This window comes from Aythya fuligula, chromosome 12 (assembly GCF_009819795.1).
Source record: "Aythya fuligula isolate bAytFul2 chromosome 12, bAytFul2.pri, whole genome shotgun sequence".
Classification (NCBI taxonomy): Eukaryota; Metazoa; Chordata; class Aves; order Anseriformes; family Anatidae; genus Aythya; species Aythya fuligula.
Window position 1 is genome coordinate 8,131,690 of NC_045570.1, and position 22,124 is coordinate 8,153,813.

Below are 22,124 nucleotides of genomic sequence, written 5' to 3' on the forward strand. Positions count from 1 at the left end.
CATTTGTGAAAGTCTTTTCAAAAGAAGCAACACCAGATGATCAAAACCCAACTCCTGCATCAATCTGTGTTTCGAACAGCAGCAAGGAATTACACACAAGCTTAAGGCCCTACAGCTAGATAAGGGTGGATGATACCGTGATTTAAAACAGAAGCATTTCCCCCTTCTAAAGGCCAAGATTAATCTCCACAAAGAAACTGAACAAGAAGCAAACACAGCACTAAACAAGTCTGACACCCTACGGTTAATGAGATCTGTCTTAAAAAAAACCTCACGCAGCAAAATTACCCAAGTCATGAAGAAAAAAAAAAGTCATCCTCTAGTAGTTATTTCAGCCTACTTGGCAAGCCAAACCACTTGCAGAACAGAAGTTTGTCTATGCTGAATTGCCAGGGAGGCAAACCCTACGCGCAGGCCAGCACCCGTTCCAGATGTAAGGCTGCCGAGACACTCAAAATGCCAGTCTTCAGGAGCAGCCCAGCTCACCAGGGGAAATTTCACACAGTGTCTCCTCTAATCGCTCTGAATTCATCCTCTGGCAAACCCTCACCAGCAGACTGTAATTGATGTTTAGTGCTACGGTGCACTTCAAAGCACCCTGGCTGTGCCTGCCCGCTCAGCTCCACGCTCAGCAGCTAAGGGCACTCGAGCAGAAAAAGGGCAGGCCAGGAGGTGCAGCGGGACGGGAAGCCTGCCTTCCTCCTGCAGAGGCTGTCTGGGTAAAATGAAGCACTTCACAACATAAAAAGGAAGAAGAAAAGCAACAGACAAATAACACGAATCCAAATGGCAAACAAGTAACATTATTCACCAATAAAACGCAGCACATTTGCTCACTGAGCTTCATTTTTACAACTCGCCACACTTCAGTATGGAACGCTCTAGATGTTTTAATTAGTACAGCATGCAGCAGTAGCACAATAACAAAGAAACAAGGGTGACTTCAAGCACATCATCTTCATATCAGCTCCTACTGCAGGCTCTCCACAAAGAATATGCACTGGTTTTCTGTCCCTGTGCTCTCAGCCCAGCTGTCCCACCTATCCCTGCTGCAGGGAGCCGCCAGCCGAGGCCCTGGGAGCTGGGGAGGCAGAACCAGCATGAGTAAGACGTAGACTGCCAGGAAACCACCTCCTGCAGCCCTCCTTTCAAGATTAATCACTTCGTACATGCTAAATACAACATCACTCCCTTTCAGCACAGTCTTGGCTCATTCATCCTGCAAGAAATACAGTGATGGTACGCACGTCATCGAAGTGATGCGTTTCATTGGTTTAGAAGTGGAAGGCAAAGAGAGGGGGGCCATTAAAATCGAGAGCCATCCTCTTCTAAGAACGCAGAATAATTGAATGAGAAAAAAGCAGCATAAACCCAGCTACAGGTCTTGACAGACCTGACAACCTGTACTCTAACACTGCTTGTTTTTTTCTAAAAAAAAATTGCTGATCTCAGTTTAGAGTTTACCTTTCACTTACTTTCCCCAAACTTTTGGCCCAAAGCAGAAACCTGGAATTTTTTGATTTCCCATCAACATTCCCAGAAATGATAACATTTAGCTCTGCAGGTTGCCCAGAAGGGATTTTTTTGTTTGTTTGCTCATTTATTTGAATAGGGCTATCAGGCTGTCACTGCCTGCCATGTTTCAACAGCGTTGTCCAATTACCCTGCAGCTGCTCATGCGGTCCATGCGAGCTTTGGGTAGCTCAGAGCAAGCAGAGGTAGCTCAGGTGCAGCTGCGAGGGCTCAGTGCCTCACAGCCAGTACCCTGAGCATCACCCGAAGCCCAAGCACTGCTGGAAGTTTTCAGAAGTCAAGGGGGCACATGGGGAAGGAGCTGACAGAAGGGATGTGATTCCTGATGCCTGCTATCTGCTCGAGGCACGCTGAGCAGCAGCTGATAAAGCAGCTCGCCAGCCACAGGCAAGCAGCCTGACCTCTCGAGATAAAGCATAAGGTACCCTGCCCTTGCTCCTCAATCAGAGCCCTGAAAGCTTTACACCACTGGTTTCAGCGGGGCTTCGCTTCTACTAGCATCAAACCCCAGATAATGAATGTTTTTCACTTCTGACAGGGTGAATTTCTTAGCAAGCTATTTGAGTTGGGAGTTACCATATAATCACTCAAATTTAGTGTAATTCACACTGAAAGCTGCATGTGCCTGCGCATGAACTCTCTCATTACTACACACAATAAAACAAACCGGCGCTTTTTTCCTTTATTGTAGAGAAAGGAATTTAGACTCCTTTCCCCCCTCTCTTCTTTCTGGGGAATGGAAACCACCTAAGACTGAAGCCAAAACCGTTTAACCACACATTTCCTTCTTTTCAGATAAAGCCATGCTGGTTCCCTCTCCATTTCCAAACCTAACAGAACATTAATAAATTACTGCCCTTGTCTACGATCGCGTGATGTTAGCACACCTCAAAATCCAGCACAAAGTTATCTTTTAAGAACTTTCAGAGCTCGGTTCTGAAAATTGCCTGATGACAACCACAGCAAGATGGCAAAGGAAAAAAGCCACCTGATTTCTATAAAGATCCCAATTCCCCCCCTTAATATTACTGAACTATAAGACTTGGATTAAAACCAGATAAAAGGATGACTTTGCTAGAAAAACTCTTTCAAGGCTTTGTTGCTAACCCCAGATTAACTGCATTTATATAATCTTATAAACCATTCCCGACCCATCTGGTGCGTTCAATAAGAGCATTTAGGAGCCAGGCTTGTAAGATTTGGAGACCTAGGTAAACTGTCACATATTGAAATCCGTACTTCTTACTAGCTTAAAGCAGCTGAATTTTTGTTCTGGTGGCTGTTACGCAAAAATTTCATTTCACTTCAAGATACAATTTCCACTTACAACTCCCACTATAAACCACTGTAGCATTAGACTTTTTTTTTTTTTTTTAAAAAAAAAAAAAGAGAAAAGCAGACATGTCTGATGCTGGAAACAGGTTGGCTCTCAGAGTTCAAACAAATGCTCTGTTTGCTGCCCTAAAAGCCAGGAGGAGTAAACACGCTTATCTCAGGGCAGATTACCTGGCTTGAGGATGAGCAACACCACAAACACACGTGAACTTGGGAAGATGCTGCACAAATCCATTAGGCTCAATGTAGCTGAGCTGTGCTTGTGCTTTCTCAACACACCAGCAGACCTCTGTGCCATGCTTTCAACATGCAGCATCTCACCTCACCTTCCCTTTGGTGCTCTTTGAAATGTTTTACGTTATTTTTCTTCACCTGAATTTGAATTAGTAACCTTCTCCAACTGCAACTGAGAGTTAACTTTGCTGTTCCAAGAAAAAAAAAATAAAAATCAGGGGCTTGGCTCAAGTAACACCGCTCGTTCTTACCGTAGAAGCCAGACTTGATTTGAATAAAGTGAAGCAGACAAACACCTTTTTTCTTGTCATTGAGAACAGTTGAGCACAAGACGTAAAACCTCAGTTTCACATCCTATTTTTGTCCTCTAGTAAATCCTTATCTCACAACACCAGGGTATTTAACTGATGCGATGCAGATACGCTATCTGAACGCTCCATCCACACATCCTGCAGTTAGAGAAAATGTTCCTTCTCCCTAAAGCACCCTGGCCATTTCCTCCCCCAGACAGCACTCGGTTCTCACCACCCACTGACTAATGAATCAGCACCGTACCGCTGCTGGGACGGACTTGACCCCCCCAGGAAACACCAGTCCCCAGCCAAGTGGTGCCGTCCCCTCCCGTCTGTTTTCATTTTCCCAGCAGGCTGGAGCAAAAGGCATTCTTTCAGAAGCCACTGGGTCCTGACTCACCCTCCGCCTTGTCACACGGCTGCCCATTCATAACCGCTCACACGAGCCACGTACGTACGCCCCAGTCCTGCTCCTTCCCCTGAATCATACCCTGCTTCGAAATATTTCAACAGCAGCCTCCCCGGTGACTTCACGTATGAAACACTGACCACTAAGAAAGAAACAGCTGTAAACATTTACCCCGAGTACGAAAGATGTTAAATGGGTTAAGGCTAACCTCATCGTTTCAGCTTCTCACACCACCACCACCTCTGGACGCTGCTGAGTAAAAGGAGACTACCTAGTCAAAGAGGAAACCGTACATTCATCTTTTTCCTTTAACAGAAGCCTCAAAGGAGTACACAGACGTTTTCGTAAATAAAAGGCTGTGGTCTTGCCATAGCAATTTGGCATGGCTGTTGAGTCAGCCTGCCCTCCCCAGACACCGTGACTCTCGTGTGAGCATCCTGATCAGAGGGCTTCAGAAAGGGAGCAGGGCAGGAGGGGGAGCAGCAGCTGATGAAAGACCAATAAAACACCATCTGAAGTTTTGCAACAGAACAGACACTAAAACCCTTAGCTATTTATTTAGGGAAAAAGAACACTTCAAATTTCGGAGCTAAATTACTTGAACATCTGAAGTTGCAGTAGAAGCTGACACCTCCATACAAGGCTTCAGACTTAAAACATGAGATCAATAAATAAAAGAAACTAACGAAAAATAACCAAGTCAATGTAGTTTACAGCAAGTGTCAGAGCATCGGTTCCTTCTGAAACAGAACCTCTGTGACAGAGCCCTGGGGCCAAAACAGTGAATGGAAATGGAGGAAAAAATCCCATTTAAAATCACCAGGAAAACAACACTTTTTGGTGCTTTTAATCTGAGAACTACAGATGCATCACTACAAACTGGAAGAGCTCATAAAAGCCAACAAATTTATATCAATCCTTATATCTATCTCACTTCAAAGTGTACAATTATCATGCCTTTAAACACAAAAGAAAAATGTTTTTAAGTTACTTGGAAAGCTGCATCTTGAAATGGTTTCCACCCTACAAAACCAAGGTTCTGTTCAAGTTCAGACTTCACACCCTTCTGTAAAAACGCAAAGGAAGTGATACTTCCTGACAAAACACGACTCTTTCCTAAAGAGCCGTACGTGGATGACCGAGCTGTGGCTTTCACGATGAATACAGCCCGTAGGTCCCTCAAGGGTGGCACCCAAATCACCGCAGGCCCTCAGCAGCTCATGCACAGATGCTGATGAGAGACTGCAGGGCAGGGCGGTGGGCACAGGACACCCCGCACACCACCATCATCTCTCCACCTGCAGCCTGCTCTGATGGCTCGGCTCTTCCTCATCCTCATCATGCATGTGAAGGTATTTCTCTTGTAGCTTCTGGCTGGGTAAGGAACCTGGGAAGAGGCTGGTAAGACTGGGAATGATCAGTCTACGGTAGGGCATGAAACGTTCTCTGTAAAAAGCCCTTTTCAACTTCTTAGCTTTCCTCTGTGTTAGCTACACACACCATAAAAACAGACAAAATGCAAGAAAGCCATCCCAGACGTTAGCTTTCAGAATCTTTCCTTCCAGAAATTCTTAACATTCAAAATTAAATAGAGCAACCCTATTTCATCAGCTAGGACAAAGGTCAGTTCCTTAAGCAAAACAGAAATATCCATACCACTATGCTTGCTGAATCTCAATCTAGACTACTATGCTTGGAAAAAAAATAAAATAGATTTCTAAATGCAGCCTTTCACACTTTTTTTTTTGTTTTAAGAACAAAAAGCAGTAGAAATACAAATACACCAACTGTCAGGAACAAATCATCTTGAAGAAAAGAATTTGCTGAATTACAAACTATCCCATGGATTGCTAACAGTCTGTATGAGAATTTTAATAGCAACGAGAAAGAAGTAAAAATAGCTGAGCACAGGGCTAATTCCTTTATTATTTGCATGGCCGCGTTGCACATAAGCAATTAAAATTGTTGCTAAGATATTAAACCCCTGTATTTCCCCTTTTAGGGCAACATTTATTTTAGTTTGACAGGTACCGAAATATTGTTCACGCTAAATTCAGGATTCAGAAGAATGCAACTTTTTTTGGTGGTGTTGGTTGTGGGATTGTTTTAGCACAAGTTTTAGACTCATAAATGTATCCCCCCCCCAAAGAAACTTATGAATTTACACATGCTAATGGCAAAGATGATTCAAGATGCAACCTGAAATATTAGCTTGAGGCATTTTGCAATCAAGAAAAAAAAAAACTCAAAAAACACTCAGTAAGTTCCACCAAAGAACACCCCGAGTACTTATTTTAGCTGTCTGGCTACAGCAGATGCATTTGGACAACAAGCGACAGCATTCCCTTAGCATACTCCCTCAGGAAAGCAGGCACTCAGATTCAGAGCTGCAAAACCAGCTCAGAAAATGCCCGCTGTAATTTCCAGTTTCAGAGCAAAGCCTGATTGCCTGGCAGGATGCACCTGGGTCGGTTCTAAGGTGTGCATACAGAAATCACCTGGGCTTTATCATAAACAGAACTCAAGTTTTGGGAAATGCCTGTCTAGATACAATTACAAGCACAGCACCATCCATTTTTACAAGCAAATTCAGGTAAAGAAATTCGGGTACAGACCCCTGCTAAAACCATCTTGGGAGCAGTGTCAGAGCTGTGCCAAAGCCTCTCTCAACACACTTTCTATAGCGCCAAAATGCTACAGTGATGATTTTTGGTTTGGTTTCTCTAAGTTGGAAAAATAAAAGTAGAAAATTGTTTTTTCAACTTTACTGGGGAGCTAGAATTTACAAGTCACTTCAAGTCATTTCTATAAAAATTATCTTTTTCTTGTTTTGTGTAATTAGCTAAACTATGGAACCATGACTCTGTTTCCAAAGCAGATCAACACTTCATTAAATGATGCAGGTTACTATTTCAGCTAACTAAATAACAAGTTGTAACTAAAAACAGGCATGAATCATTAATGATGTCAGAACAACAAATGTGATTAAAATCTGTGGAGACCTCAGCATTTTTTCCCTGGATTAAGATGACTGGTCAGTACTTATGCTTAAAAGTTAGCATAGAAAAATCTAACATGCTATTGTACAGAAACAATACTTGTTTAATAAACATCTGCAGACACTGTTCATCTTTCCAAAATATTGTAGTTGGACTGAGAAGGAAATACACACTACACTTGACCAAAACTACCCCCAAAAAACACCCTAATACAAAGTAAAGAACAGGTGGCTTTTTTTTTTTTTTTTTGCAGTGTTGCTACAAAAAAGCCCCAGTGCTTCCCAACATTAAATGTTTCATGCTCAGACTGTGTGCCTTCAAATAGGAAAAACCAACCACAGAGCTAGAACTCAGAATCAGCAAAACTGCAAGGAGCAGAACATCGGGATAATCTGAAAGGCAAATACGTGGTGGGGTTTTCCCCTGTGAAAATTTACAGGGTCTTTCATCGTTACATCTGGATTTTACATCTCCTCTCCCAAAAGGGCACATATTTAAGAAGTCCCATTTTTCTAAGAGCAACATTTAACAAGAATGCTGTTGCAGCAAAATACTGCAGAGACCACTGCTGTTCTGTTTCTCCAAGAATGCACACATGTAACTGAGAAACTCTCCTGCTCACAAAACCAGTTCACTAACAGGGACACACACTGTTCTCTGCCACGTTGACAGAACATATTTTCCAGACACAAATTTCAAAATTGGTAGGGAAATTAGTTCTTTTCAAGCTTTCAGAAAATATTATAACAAAAGCCAGTTATAGCTAGAAACTCCAAAGAAGGTTTAGAAAGAGAGGTTTATCTAAAACATAGTATTTATATCATGCCACTTGTGTGCAAATAAACAGTCTCTTAAACCTGTGTTTTTAAACTGAGAATTTGAAACGTGTAATGAGAGTGTACTCAACCAGAAAAATACCTGATTTTGACAATATGGCCAAGCAACTAATAAAAACCACCTGGGAGCTGACCTGAGCAAGAGAGGAGAAAGAAAAATTGCCCTTTCTGCCTTCATTTTGTTCTCGAGCACTTTGACAGCCTCCCCCTTAAGCAGGATCTAAGTCTGGAAAAACTGAAAAAGGCCCACAAGCTGTACAAATAAACTGCATTAAACCAGAACTTACTGGGGAAAGAAAAGAAAAAAGCACAAAGACAGACCAGATGTCCCCTTTTAAAAATAATTAAACAATAGAAGAACTGGCACACCCATAAAAAAGAACTTGAACAGGAGTAAGAGGTACTCCTTCTGATCCTTTCCAGCTAAAGCTAACATGCAAAGCGAGAAGAGCGAGGCTATCTGACAGACAAGACATAAGATCTTGTGTTGGGTGAGGTTGGCCTTTGGCCCTCATCCTTCAAAGCTATTCTGAAGGAGCTGCAGCATCCACAGCACTTGAAATCCTTGGCTTTTTTTTTTTCCTGAAACTAATCCAAGTATCAAAACACAGTAACAATGATGACACTTACTATCTGGCCTTTCTCCTACCCCCAAAATTGGCTTGAGAAATGTTCATCACTTCCAAAGGGAAAAAGACAAAAAAAAAAAAAAAAAAAGGAGGAAAGATGGGCACAAACTGGTAGGTGAAGAAAAAAAGAATAAAGAAAAAGATGGTACAAATGTAAAAAAAAAAAAAAAAGTTAGATTCATTTTTCTGTACTTTTACATTTGATTCGTTTTGCTGTACTTTCCTAACCACAAACATAACTGAATCAGGTTCTTTCACAGAAATTAGGCACATACAGTAAGAAGTGCAGTCAAGGACTAGTGCATGAATATTTATTCAACAAGTAGTACAGCATCAAGCCGTAAAACAATCCGAGCTAGTCATTTTTGTTTTTTTGCATAACATAACTACTTAGCGCTCATCACCCAATAAAATTTTATAGTGTCAAAGTTACTCTGTAGAAAATTATCAGCTTCTGCAGAGAATCATCGTTAGCAATGGCTTAGAATTTCCTTTAGTGAAGTAACATTTGCAGATATATTCTCAATAGCAAGTTCTCCAAACAGCAAAATCCTTTGGAAATCTGTAAAATTCAGTTAAAGATGGTGAATAATGTAACCATACCTTTAGTAAGTCAAAATGCACGACCAAGCAAGGACAGAACCAACAGAACCAACATGGTCCGTGGGAGAGGGGAACTGATTCAAACCCTTATGCACTATTTATTTTTGCTCCCTATAGGCCACCTACTGATTCTTTTTCTTTAAGTTCAAAAAACAAAAAGCAATCATAACTGACATGAGTTATACTTCCTCAAAAGCCTGAGCCTCAAGTTCCAGATACCGGAACAGAGCTAAAAAAAAAAAATTCCTGCTGCTTCTTTGACTGCTTTGTCAAGAAAGTGCCATCCTGTGTGTTCCATGAATTTTGTTGCAAGTGATTACAAACACCAGCTTTCTGGTCTGCTGTAACTAAACACCCGAGTTTTCCTTGATGGAAACCCACCAGGCTACCAGGTTTTACAGTCACATCGCAGGGTACTGTGCTCTGCTTCCCCTTGTTGGAAGCATCCGGATACAAGATGATTGCCCGCTGCTCCCATACCCAAGGGGAAGTAGTTGCCCTCAACATCCAAAAAAAATAGTAGTAATAACAACCAGAGAAGCATGCAGGCTTTATGAAGAAATCCCCAAACACTCTTTAGCAGCATGAGAAAAATACACTACCGTAGTTGTTTTATTTTGTCTAGACGCTTTCCTGCTTGAGCTTTCCCATTCTTAAGCATTCTCTAGGCTTATATTAGTTTTCCAAAAAGAAAACAAAAAAAGCCCAATATTGCCTCTACCAAAGAATGTGGGCTTTCCTTTTTTTTTTTTCCCTCCCCTTCCATTTTTTAAAGGAATACACTATCTGGAAGCAAGCTATAATTTCTTCTCATCACCTCTGAACGGTTTCATCAATATTCACGGCTTCTTGGTCACTATCAAGAGGATTTCATGAGGACATCACAATTCTATGATGCCATGACATAAAGGTTCCCACTTACTCTCCCACAGCTGCTTTCTTCCCTAGATTTCAGACCTTGAATTGAGATCTGTGACAGACACCATTCTGTCCTCAGTCACTCTATTTCAACAGAAAATTGATGTTTCACCACCCTTACTTGAAAAGTTATGACAGATTTAAAACCTTTTCATGACACTTTCCATAGATTTTGTGCTCTGCATTTATACCAGAGGAACAGATAAAACAAGTTGCAGAAAATATATGGATAAAACATCTGCAGATCAACTATTCCCCAGAATATGACCTGCTCATTAATACTCGTATGTGCTTGGAACAGCAACCTTGCACGAGAAAAAGTCCTTATTTTATCTATATTATTGTCACAGTACATATTTCACCAGGCCAACTTGCTAAACATCAAATATGCAATTAAGCAAGCTAATTAGCTCATTTTGTTACTTGTGCTTAGGACAATAAAGCTTGAAGAAACACTTCAGTAACTCTGCAAAAAAAATGAGTTTCTTGTAGCTAGCGTTTGATCACCTTATTGAGTATTTCTTTGAGACTGAGGTATTAAGTGATTTTTCACAAAGAAACAGACATCTTCAACAGCGATGCTCATCTTTTTCTCATTCATTTAAAAGAAGAGCAAAGAAGCATAATGTTAACAGCTTTGTTTAGTAAGTGGAGACTGATATGCAAACAAGAGGATTCAACAATCCAAATGTCTGGATTTCTTCCAAAGTCTATGCTGCAGGGATCTTAAGTACTGCTTTCATCCACGCTACACTCATCTGTCCTTATGTATCATCACCGGTTCCCAAATGCAAAATTTAGCTCACTAACTTGCCCCGGTTTTGTTTCTCTTCTGGGAAACTCTAGGAGGATGGGTATGAGTAATTTTGACGTCTTGTCTATACAACTCTAATGGATGCATTTAGACCTCTGGAAAAAGCTTGAGGTTATATATAAAGTATGACTGAATAACTGCTTCTACAACATGTAATAAAAGCTAATCAAAAAAAGGTTTACTGATGGCAGATCTTAAGGACTTGGGACCTACAGCGAGAGCCAATAGGCAGGCACCACAAATGGCACAAACATGTTTTTAAGTGCGGTTCATAAGCATTGCTTCAAAATGGCACAAGCGTGTCATGTACCAGAAAGGATGAACAAGGCTGCATGCGGTGACAGACGCGGTGACAGAAGTATTTGGAGGACAGGGGAGAGAACGGGTTAAGGGGAAAAGGCTGTGGATACTTGTCACATGAGAGATGCCCGCTGTGACTCATGCTCTAATGGAGGAGAGCACCCTAGGATAAATCAGTCTTCAGGAACAACTGTCCAAACCTCAGCCCGTGGCTGCCTGCCAGCACAGGACAATATGTACCTAACAAGCTAGGAGCTCTAAAGATTTCTCTTCCCCCCCAGCAACAAGCTCCTGTTAACAGTGTACGAACAGGACGCAAATAGAGGAATTTCCCATTTTTGAAGGAAAATAAAGAGCAAATATGGATGCTGTGACTACTCAGCTTCAACAGGAGTCTCAATTTGGTAGCTCTGCTGGAAGCAACAGCAGGTCATAAAGAATACCACCTCGAAGTATCTAGTTAAAACAAGCAAGTTTCACTCTCTGCTAAAGAAAAAGGCTATAGACACATAAACAAAGTGACATATCTGGGCAGGGAGAAAGAGAGGAACCTGAGCAGTCTCTGCTAAAATAAAAGAGATCTTAAACACGCCATCATAAAACGTAAAAACACATGCATCTACTAGAAATATTTACGCAGACCATACACACAATCCTGTATCAAATTGATCAAGGGGACCGTGTAGGAAAGTGGATTCTTACCTACTAAGGCTTTAGAGGACCCCTGACACACAACTCCAATAAATAAGCAAAGAAATGAGCAAGCTGTTTTGTCAGGCTGAACATGAACTGGTTACAAGACCAACCCTGTGTACCTGCTGTCAGAACAAACACACACTGACTTTCTTCTTCAACACCTACAGAAGGAGCCTGAGAGCCACAAGCGAGCATCAGTGATGGGGGCTTCGTCAGGGCTCCACTCAGATGTCCTCTGCTCAGTGTTCCTGTGCTAAATTGAAAATAAGCCAGAAGAGTAATCCTGTGTTATTCTGCTAAAACAAAGGGAGAGATCAGCAGCTGAACAGGCTCGCTATTTGGCCCTAAAATACTGCTACCCTAATCCACTGGGGCATTAGGAGCTAGCCTAAAGATCAGTTAGGGACTGTAGAAAGCCACGCAAGGATCCTCAACTCCTGAGCTTTCATCTGTGAAGCAGCAAGGCTGCTCTGCAGTCCTGCAGGACAGCTCCTGGGAAGCGGACCGTCCTCAGCAGATGGCCTCACATACTAAGAGACAAGCCACACAATGTGCACAGCACTGCTTAAATGCTGGCATTTGCTATCTGTCACACCTTACATGCCACCATGTAGAAATGACAAAGTCTTGGTGATTTATCTCATGGCTGAGACGGTAGCACACCATCAAAGCTCCTTTCTTCCAGGGAACACATACAGCAACTCCACCAGCAGTGAGAACATTTTAGATGGAAAAATTCCCCAGGTCCCAGCTAGTGGTGGGCTGAAAATAGAGCAATGTAAAGAAAATAGCTCTTTGGCACTACAGCGGTGTAAGAACTGAGAGCTGAAACCGTAAGTTAGATTCTCTTCTTTGTTCAAAAGCGTACCAAAAAAACCTGCTACTCCAACTTGGTTTGGATGAAGTAATATTTCAGCTAAATTCTTCAAATAGAGGTGTGAACCAAAGAAACCTCTGATTCAACGCAGGTTAGCAGAGGTATTCAGGCATTACTCATAAATTAAGCTTTCGTTTTCCAAGCAAATCCTGCTGGGTACACCATGATCCTATGTTTGACTAGAAACTGCATTTGCTCAAGAAACAGAGCGGTCAATATGTCATCCCAATCACCCGCCAAAGCTTATTGCTGACGTCAGAAGAAAAAGTTGCTGTGGGGACAAGTGCTATTCATCAAACCACATAACTAATTCTCGTGAGAGAAGGGGACAAGTGCAAAATGAGCACTGTTGACTGCCATTTAAATTTAGTTTTTACTCAAATACACCACCTCTCTCACTCATTATATTTCTGTAACTGCTGTGGTGTCTCCAGTGTGACAGAAATCCCAGGTTTTATGATTCATCGAAGCAATTAAAATCAACTTCAAGCTACGTAAATTTCCTACTTAGGACAGAAAAACGGCACATGAGGAGAAACTCAGCACTACCAGGAAGAAAACTAAAGTCCAGTATTCTTTACTTATGGCTGGAACAGAGATAATGGCCTAGGGAGCAGAAAGCCCAACTACATCTCATGTGTGGTGTACCAGGTACCCCAAATCGATTTCAAGCCTGTCTGACGCGCTGTGCTCCAGAATCGTGGAGTTCGCCGTGTATGGCACTAAAATAAACCTGTGCTGAAGATTCTGGTTTATGAGCAGCTGCTGCTGAGCAGCAGACAGGAAGTTCAGCTGCATTAGAAATGAGATGGAGAAGAGTATTAGAAAGGAGAGGGGAAGTAGAACAACTTCACACACTTCATCGGCGCAGTAACCGATATTTAAACAATAAAAGAACATCTGAGAACTAACATGCTTTGAGGCAAGAAAGACCAGAGCTATATATAAGACTTAGAAAAATGAAAGAAAAAACAGAGGTATTTTATCTTACTGTGAAAAGAATACAAAATGAATGATGAAAAAAATTGATCTCACAGTTCTTAACAGAACAAGGGGACAATGAGATTTCAGCCAACAGATGATGCTACTACACCACCTGCCTCTGGGTTTCTTAAAAACATTTATTTGTGTGTTCTTAAAGGAAAAAGAAAAGAAAGAAACGGATGCTACCTGACAATACGCGGGACCAGGAAGCCTCAGTACGATTCAGGTATCTGGACAGAGGACACACTCTCAATTTGGCACTCCCCACCCCACACAAGGCTGCAATGAAATAGCATCCTACAATTCCTACAGTCCAGGAATCTAAGGAGCAAGTTTTACTGCTCTGTATTCTTTTGCTATGACAAACCTAAAAAAAACAACAACTCTAAAATACCTAATTACTTTTGCTAATAAACAAAGAGAACATACGATATTAAACGATTCAGCTCAATATTTCTATTCATTTTAAATTCAAGTGAACACTTTGCTGTTCTATTTTTGAATTAACGAAGACTGGGTATCCACTAGTGGCCTACCCAACCATCATGAACACCAGAAACATTAAAAGTCAAATAAAGCATAGGAAAAATCCCCGCGTTAAGAAATACCAGGCTGAAAAACCTCAAGCCTACAAAGGAAATATTTACAGAGTCCTGACTTTTCACGTGGATTCACAAGGGTGTTTCTCTTTCTAAAATTCAGTCATTTAAGAAGGCAATCCCAGCAGATGCCACGCTGGTAACTTTGTCGATATGTACAAAGCTCCTTGGGCACAACAGTGACACGCTCAAACTCTGGATAAACTATTTTGGGCCATCACTTGCTTGGCCAAACAGTGAAGCAGAATTCCAGAATATAAATATTCTAGCGCTGGAAAGTTTATCTGCATTCTAGATCTCAAACTAATGCCTAAAATAATAATTAACTGACAGCTCCCCCCATAGCCTTTTTTTATTCATATAATTAAAAACATGCCTTGCTGGCTTAGCTCCAGTGATGAACAAACACACATTATGCACTGCCTCAAGAATCAAAGCTCATAAAACAATGTTGCACAGAGCTACAGAAATCACATGGCGTTAAGAGACTGCCGAAGCCTATGAAAGAAATTCTTAATAAAGCCAGGCTACAGAAATCTACAGAGAACAAAAAAATCTCAGACCATTCAACTGATAAAACACTTAACTGTTTCTGTTGATAACGTAAGCAGCTCTCTCCCGTTCTGCTTGCTCCTCTTCTGAAGTTATGGGAGTGGCTTACTTTCAGGCGAGTTTAATTTTGTGCAGAGCCTGCGTTCACACGTGATTTACAATAGTAAAGCCTGATTACAATGGCAAATTTGTGATTTGCTTGTCCTGGAGCATAACGCTAATCCCATTTATTAGTGTGTCCACCTCCAGCCTCTTTTTGGATGAAAGACTGAACAATCTAGTGAAGCACTCTAGAATTTACTGTAAACAGACATAAAACAGGGAGTGGCACACATGAAGAGACTCCTGCTCTATTCTAATACGCAGCTTATCTGCCTGGTTCTTACCTGATTAAGCCAACACAAGGAAATGGATGAAATAGTTCAGTACTTTAAGAATTCATTCAGGGAAAATAAAGTTAAAAAATATATAGGAGTAAATAAAATTATTTTTGAACTGGCAAGAAGAAAGACCTCAGTCTTCTTACACATTACAAGAAAAATTCCTCATTCAATTGTGAGCCAGAATCAATATTTTTCAGTAAGAGCCAGATTCAATTCAGCTTCCTTAGCAAAGCAAAGCAGTCAGTGCCCAGCATAGCCAACTTCACTCCTTCTCCCCCGGTTCGTCAAACTTCTGGAAGCCTCACAGGACTGAACGGAAAACAATTTTTTCCAAAAAAACTCGTTAAGTTCAATTCCAAATACCATATCTGCCCTCAGGAATTTTTTTCTTCCAACCAGGTTTTTCCCACCATAGGAAATATTTATCTTCCTACCTAGCAGCAGTTAAAAGATGCAATATATCGTCAACCCTGAACACGCTTCAAATATTTCCTCCAGCCTGTTAGATCTGGTAATGTTAACTGCTACTCATTATGAGATTGGGCAAAAACTTTTAGGCAGAAGCCAGAACTTTATAGTCTATTAAAATCTTTAAAGTCAAAGAGCTGTAGAGAAATTAGCCTGAACCTGAAAGGCCGAGAGGCCTTAAGTGCTGGTCCAAACCTACTGAGGTCAGCAGAAAGTCTCCTATTGACTTCAGTGATCTTTGGATCAGTTCCAAGGCATCTAGAGCAGCATAGGTAAGAGACAGCATCTACATTTCTAAAAGGTATGTTTTTCCTGTAAAACAAAACCAGTTATAAGCGATTTCAGTAACTTCATTTTAACTGACCAGACTAAGCAAGGTTTCTGGCTTTAATTCTCACACAGCTTCACAGTAATATCACTGTCATTAAGGAACTCCTGCTTTCAGTGTCAGTCCATGGGACAGCCACCTCAGAAAGAAATCAAATGTCACGAATCAATTTTGAAAGCAATGCTTATTCTGTATTACCACTTATGGTGAAAGTGAGGGGGGGGGGGGGGGGGAAAGACTCATTCCACTCGACACCACATTGACTGCTTGCTGTGTCAACTGGCAACCTAAGACCCAATGAAGTAATGAGGTCAGAAGGCAAATGTTCGTTAGCCCACCACAACTGGGCAGCCAACGTCTGATTTCTCTACCACTCTAGAAATACACCATTAACAATTTAAGCTGTTCCCAAAATTCTAAGGTAGCATGACCGAAGAAAGTTCTGTTCTTCAAAATAATGAAGAGCCACCAGGACCAGCCACGTGTTTCCCTCCAAAAATATTAACACGCTTCAAAACAATGTTAATATTTATACCAGTATTGTACTGGCTTGCAGTCGCACTCGCAGACTACCTACATGCACCAAGATGGGAATTATTAGTAATTTCGCATCATACACACAGCCCATACTAATCAGACCACAAGCACAGCATAAACGTTTCTTTCAGTTGCAGCAATTTCCTTCTTACCTTGCCTCCTTCTCTTTCAAAGTCGACATACTCCCGGGTCGGTGTCTGTCGCTGCTCCCCCTGCCAGCTGGCCGGAAAAAACTGGAGAGACAGATTGGTTCCTGTGGCCACAAAAGCCTTTTAGAAAAATCAATACAAACAGGATCAGGGAGCAAGACATTACATAAATTATGCAGGCAGTCATTTATTTTTACATCAGTTTATGTCTTAAGCCAGGCAGCATAGAGAATACTTAAAGTCAAAAACATGCACTCATCATTTTTCTTAAGTATTAAGTTACAAACATCTGATTCCATTTTGACAACATTTGCCATTGGCTGCTTCGGATATAAAATACAACATGGAATCAATACTTCTTTCAAATCAGTTTTGCTGACATTAGAATCTGTCATTTCGGTTCTGTCTGGATACCCTACACCAACTTAGTATCTAAAACATTAAAAATTGCCTACGCTTTTTAAAGAGCTTGCATATCCCTAAAAAGAAGTCGTTCTGGAGGAAAATGAACTCCAGAGACCTGTTACCAGGGACAACTTTTTTTGCGAGGAAAGGAGCTGTTTCTTCTCAGAATACACTTGCACCTTGATGAACGGTTATCTGACCTGAAAAGCAGATATTCCTATTGCATTGTCTGCAAGCAAGCGTCAATTCAGCTCTGTTAAAGTTCCCAGGACAAAGTCCTGCTGTCACATTAAGAAAGTGGTGAGATCCAGGATGCTGCATCAGGGAGAACACCTTGGAATAGGAATTGAGGAATTTCTCCCAGCTGCAGCCCTTTGTAAAGTCATTAGAGGGACTAACTTAACCATACTGGAAAAAAGCATACACTGCTCTCAAGTAAATATTTCCTACGGCTTCCAATGAAAATAAGATTGTTTTCTTTAGGAACTCTGTATTTATTTGTACATCTTATCAGCACCAAGCAGCATGCCAACTTCTAGATGGGGAAAAAAATAGGTTTTTGCTTCCACAATCTGATTCACGGTGTCTCCCTTCTCTGATACACTGCAGTGCATCCTTCAAGCATGCGAATACTGGAACACACCGCCAGAACACAACTCTGCTCAAAATCTCAGGGTCAAACATGTTTTGTTGCAATCAAATCACACTGTATTGATTACCATGATCACTTAGATTTAAATGGTCATTAATCCAGAATACATTTTTTTTTTCTTAAAAGCTATACAGATACTACCCAAATAGTTGGATTTTCCTGACAAGCAGATTCCTTTCAAGCAAGCCAGAATAGAGCAGCTCCATGGTATAAATATAACCGTGCTGCTGCCTATGACACAATAGCTCTACATGTTATTTAAGATAGTTCCGGTCATGTACTGCAACACTGTCACAGGATTAATACCTCCCATTTTGAAAGTAGAAGTGCTTTGTCTTGACTTTCCTCCCCCCCACCACGGGAGACCAATGCTCTACAATCAAGTTCCATCCCAGGCTATTTTTTTATTTTATATATATTATTTTTTTAAATCACCTGCTAAACCCATTCTTGACATCATTAAAAATTAAGAATCTGTCCTACTCGTACTGAAGGGATACCATACCCGTGCGTTAACACTTCTTTGCAGTATGATACCCTGAGACATTTCCATCAAGGTAACAGAAGCTTCATCAGCAATACACTTGCCCAAAAAGCACCAAAACTGCCAGGGGCTGCAGATCATTAGCATCCAGCTTGCTTCTCCTACCCCCTTTGCTACTCTAAGTTACTACTCTACACACAAACTACCTTCCCATTTCCCAGCATCTTTAGCAAATACGTCTTTTGCACTCCTCAATTTATGCCAGGTGCCCGGGAGTGCAACCTCTGCAGCCCTCTGGACCGCTCCAGCACCCATAGGTCCTGGGGATACTGGGCCAGAACTTCCCTTGCTTTCTGGGAATCTGAGCGAGGCAGAGAAGCACCCGATTCTTCCCACCCCCTGCATGTGCTGGAGGAACGTGAAAAAGCATGGGAATAATATTAGCAAAAAAAAAAAAAGAGAAAAGAAAATGAAAGTAGACAAATTCCCACATCCTCATGGAGTCATGCAGGCAACATTTAGGCCACCAGCTCTTTAAAAGCTGTGTGGAAAACTTACTCTCTTGATTGCTGAAGCCTGCTTTCTCCCTTTGTAAAGATAAAACCACCCGACTAAAATACCGTGTGTGAAAATCATCGGTCAATACTGAAAAATTGAAGAACGGTCTCGCTAGTAACCACAGAGAACTACCCTGGACCCAGAATTTCCCTTAAGGTAAGGAATAAAATAGCAATTATCATCATCACATTATTATCAAAGTAGTAAACTTGAAATTAGCGAAATTGTAATTTGCTATACAGAGCCTTTTAAAGCTCTGTCTGAAATGCTAAAAAGCTTATCAGGTAGCACCAGGGTGATCTGACCTACATCTAGGCAACGTAAACACAAGCAAGTGCCTTCCAACCAAACGCAGTTAGGAAGCCTCCGAAAACAAATTGCAAATGCAAAGTTATTTTCAAGTTATCAAAGCAATTTAACACCAGTGAAACAGCAATCTCAGTTACTTTTTCCATTAATACTGGTCATTATTTTCCTTGCTCAATCAAGAGCTATTTAATCGAAGTAACCAGCAACCTATCGCCAGTTCCACGTTAAATCCTTAAGCTGTTCTCTGCCTTTTTTTTTTTTTTTGTCTATTTAAAAATATGTAAGGTCATTTGCAAAGGCTCCCTTTGGAGATAAAAGAATAAATCCTTGATGTCTGGAAAAACATTCAAGACTGAAAAAAAAAAAGTACAACTGCTAGCTCTTTTTAACATCAGTCATTACACACACTACGTTTCCAAATAAACCCGACTGCTTGTGCCCTGTTCACAGAACAAAACCAGATGTTTCAGATCAAGAAATGTAGAGGCTGTTTTATAATTAAGTAGATGAAAAAATATGTAGAACAGACATTGCTGGTGGCTTCCAAGGGATGAAGTTCTGGCAGGGAAAGACGGCAGGCTTAGAAGTACAAAGGTGAACCTACAGCGATTTCCCATTTATAGAAATAACTGCGTATGTGGCATTAGAAAGCTAGTTCTAAGCTAAACGTCCTTTGTTTGTTTGTTTTCTAAGGGAAGGAATCAGGTATACGCTGCACTTTCACCTGTTCAGGAACTTCAAATGCTTGCAGACAATTGTTTTCCTTACCTACCCATTGTTTCCCTGGTGACTTTTTAAAGGGAGCAAACAATGAAAAATGAATGCAAAAACATACTAAAATAAGGGAGACTGACAACAGGAGGCCTCTCATAAAATAGTATTACAGGTTCAAAACCCACAGATGGGTAAGATCTAGGTAAAATAAAGTTACTTAGTACAAGGTAAGGATACCCTTTTACACAGAAATGCAAATAAACAGGATCGGCTGTGGTAATTAGTATTCAATTATATTTCAGTACGGTTGTGCATAAAGGATTTCACTGTGAGCTGACTAGTAATACCTAGGTGATCTCTGAGGTCTTCTCCAACCTAGCCGACACTACGACCCACGCTGAGGGAAATGACAGAATCGCCATAAAACCAAACTAGGTGAAAGTAGGGGTCGCTTCTGCGGGAAGGGAACTTTTACCTTCTTTTCTCACTATCTTTTAAACGAAAAAAGAGGTTACTTCTGCATTTGGGGAGCAGTTAAGAGTTAACAGCCTCGCAGAAACACTACACCACGCCGATCTTACAGAAGGAACATATAGCAGAAAGCAAACCAGGAAATAGCCAGTCACTTCTCGGCTGCTGCGAGCCGCACTTCGCCTCACGCTTTAATTCAGCAGAGCCCGGGCTAACCCTAATGAATGAGGGAAAACAGGGCTCAAGTTGCCACTTCCAAAGCCTGATTTTGAAGAGCGTTCGCTTGAGCTCACGGACACATCACGCAGCCCATTCGGGGACTTTTAGCTAGCGCCTTTGGACGATTTCAGCTCCGAAAATTACTGTTTCCTCAGAGAATAAGCATTAAAATCTGAAAGTGAAGGCTCCGCGGGCTCCTCGCCTGCGTCCCCTGAGGGGAATCCTCGCTCTGCTGCGAAGCCCGCGCCGCAGCGTTTGTTATTTAGAGGAAAAAGGGGGGAAAAAAGGGGGGGAAAAAACAACCCAAACACAACTTTCGGGCAAAGGGCCGGCCGAGGAGCAGCCAGAGCCCCGCCACACCCAGCAAGGAGCCTTTGGGCTTAATTGCTTCGGCGCCTTCCTCCTCTCCTCCTCCTCCTCGGAGCTCACCCAAACTTTTCGGGGAGGCAGCGCCGCGGTCCCAGCCCGGGGGGAGCCCCGGGGACCCCCACAGCGCCCCGAGGGGGCCCCAAACCCACCCCGGGGACCCCCCAAACGCCCCCCGGCCCCACTTACGATCTCGGAGCGGCCGTCCCGGCAGGCGTTTTGGAAGCGGGCCTGCCTCTCCTCGTGGGGCCGGTCCCTGAAGCCGGTGTATTTAATCTGCGGGGCACAGGGCGCTCAATCAGGGGGGGGAGATAAGGGGCAGCGCGGCGCACAGACTGCGCTACCCCCCCCACACACACCCCTCCAGGTCCCCATGAGGAAAGTTTCCCCTCGGTGAGGCCAGCCTCCCCCCGTCAGCCTTCCTCCCTCCCTCCTCTGCCTCACCTCGCACTCGCGGCTCAGCTTCCTGAAGAACTCCTCGTTCTCGAACTTGCTCCGCTGGTCGGGGACGACCCGCGGCATGGTGGTGGGGCCGCCGGCTGCCCTTCCTCCCCCCTCCTCCTCCTCCTCCTCCCTTCGTCCCTCCTCCTCCTCCCTGTCCCAGCCCCGGCGCTACGCCTCGCCCTTTGTTAGCCCCCAGCCGGCGCCCCCCCCCTCCCTTCTTCTTCTCCTCCTCCTCCTCCTCCTCCTCCTCCTCCTCCTCCCCCCGCCGCGCGCGCACAGCCGCCGCCCGCCCCCGCCCCCTCCCCTCCGACTTCCTCCCCGCCCCGCCAACTCCGGCCGGGCACAGCCGCGCCATTCACAACTCCGCCGCTACCACTGCGCTTGCGCTGCTGCTGCTGCTGGTACTGCTGCTGCTAGTGCTGCTGGTACTGCTGCTACTGCTGCCACTAGTGCTGGTGCTGCTGCTGCTGCGCCTCGGGGGCTCGCGCGCCGCCCGCTGAGGCGGGAAAGGGGAAGCGCGAGGGGAGGAGGAGGGGGGATGGCGCCCCCCCCGCCTCATGGTGAGGGGAGCCGCCTCGCTCCCCTTTTTTTCGCTAACGCGGCTCGTTCAGATGGTTTCCGGCTTCCTGCTTCGAGGGGAGCAGCAGCAGAGCTGATGAGGGAGGGCGGGATGGCACCCTCAGCGCCCTTCAGCCCCCTCAGCTCCACTCAGTCACTTCCAGTCCCCTCAACCACCCTCAGCCCCCTTCAGTCACCTCCAGTCCCCCTCAGCCCTTCTAAGTCCCTTCCCACCCCCCTCAGTTCTCCCTCAACCCCATGGTGGGTGCTGTCCACTCAGGGACACCAGGAATCCTGGAATCATTAGGGTTGGAAAAGCCCTCCAAGATCACCTGGTCCAACGACCAACATCACCCACTGAACCATGTCCCCAAGCACCATGTCCAACCTTGAACACCCCTGGGGACAGTGATGCTGCCACCTCCTTGGGCAACCCATCCCAACACCTGACCGCTCTTTCTGAGCAGA

The 22,124-nt window shown here is 43.1% G+C and overlaps 1 protein-coding gene across 2 annotated transcripts in view; it reads right to left on the bottom strand.

The window, feature by feature from the left end:
* The window catches only part of CBFB (core-binding factor subunit beta), a 40,967-nt gene extending 19,746 nt beyond the window's left edge, over positions 1-21,221 (bottom strand). For both annotated transcript variants that reach the window (XM_032195884.1, XM_032195885.1), the window contains exons 1-3: positions 21,099-21,221; positions 20,844-20,930; positions 16,480-16,596 (exon numbers count right to left, since the gene is read on the bottom strand). In XM_032195884.1, the coding sequence (XP_032051775.1) occupies positions 16,480-16,596; positions 20,844-20,930; positions 21,099-21,176 (282 nt within the window). In that variant the 5' untranslated portion in view covers positions 21,177-21,221. The remainder of the gene's footprint in view (positions 1-16,479; positions 16,597-20,843; positions 20,931-21,098) is intronic.
* Between the last annotated feature and the right edge of the window lie 903 nt (positions 21,222-22,124).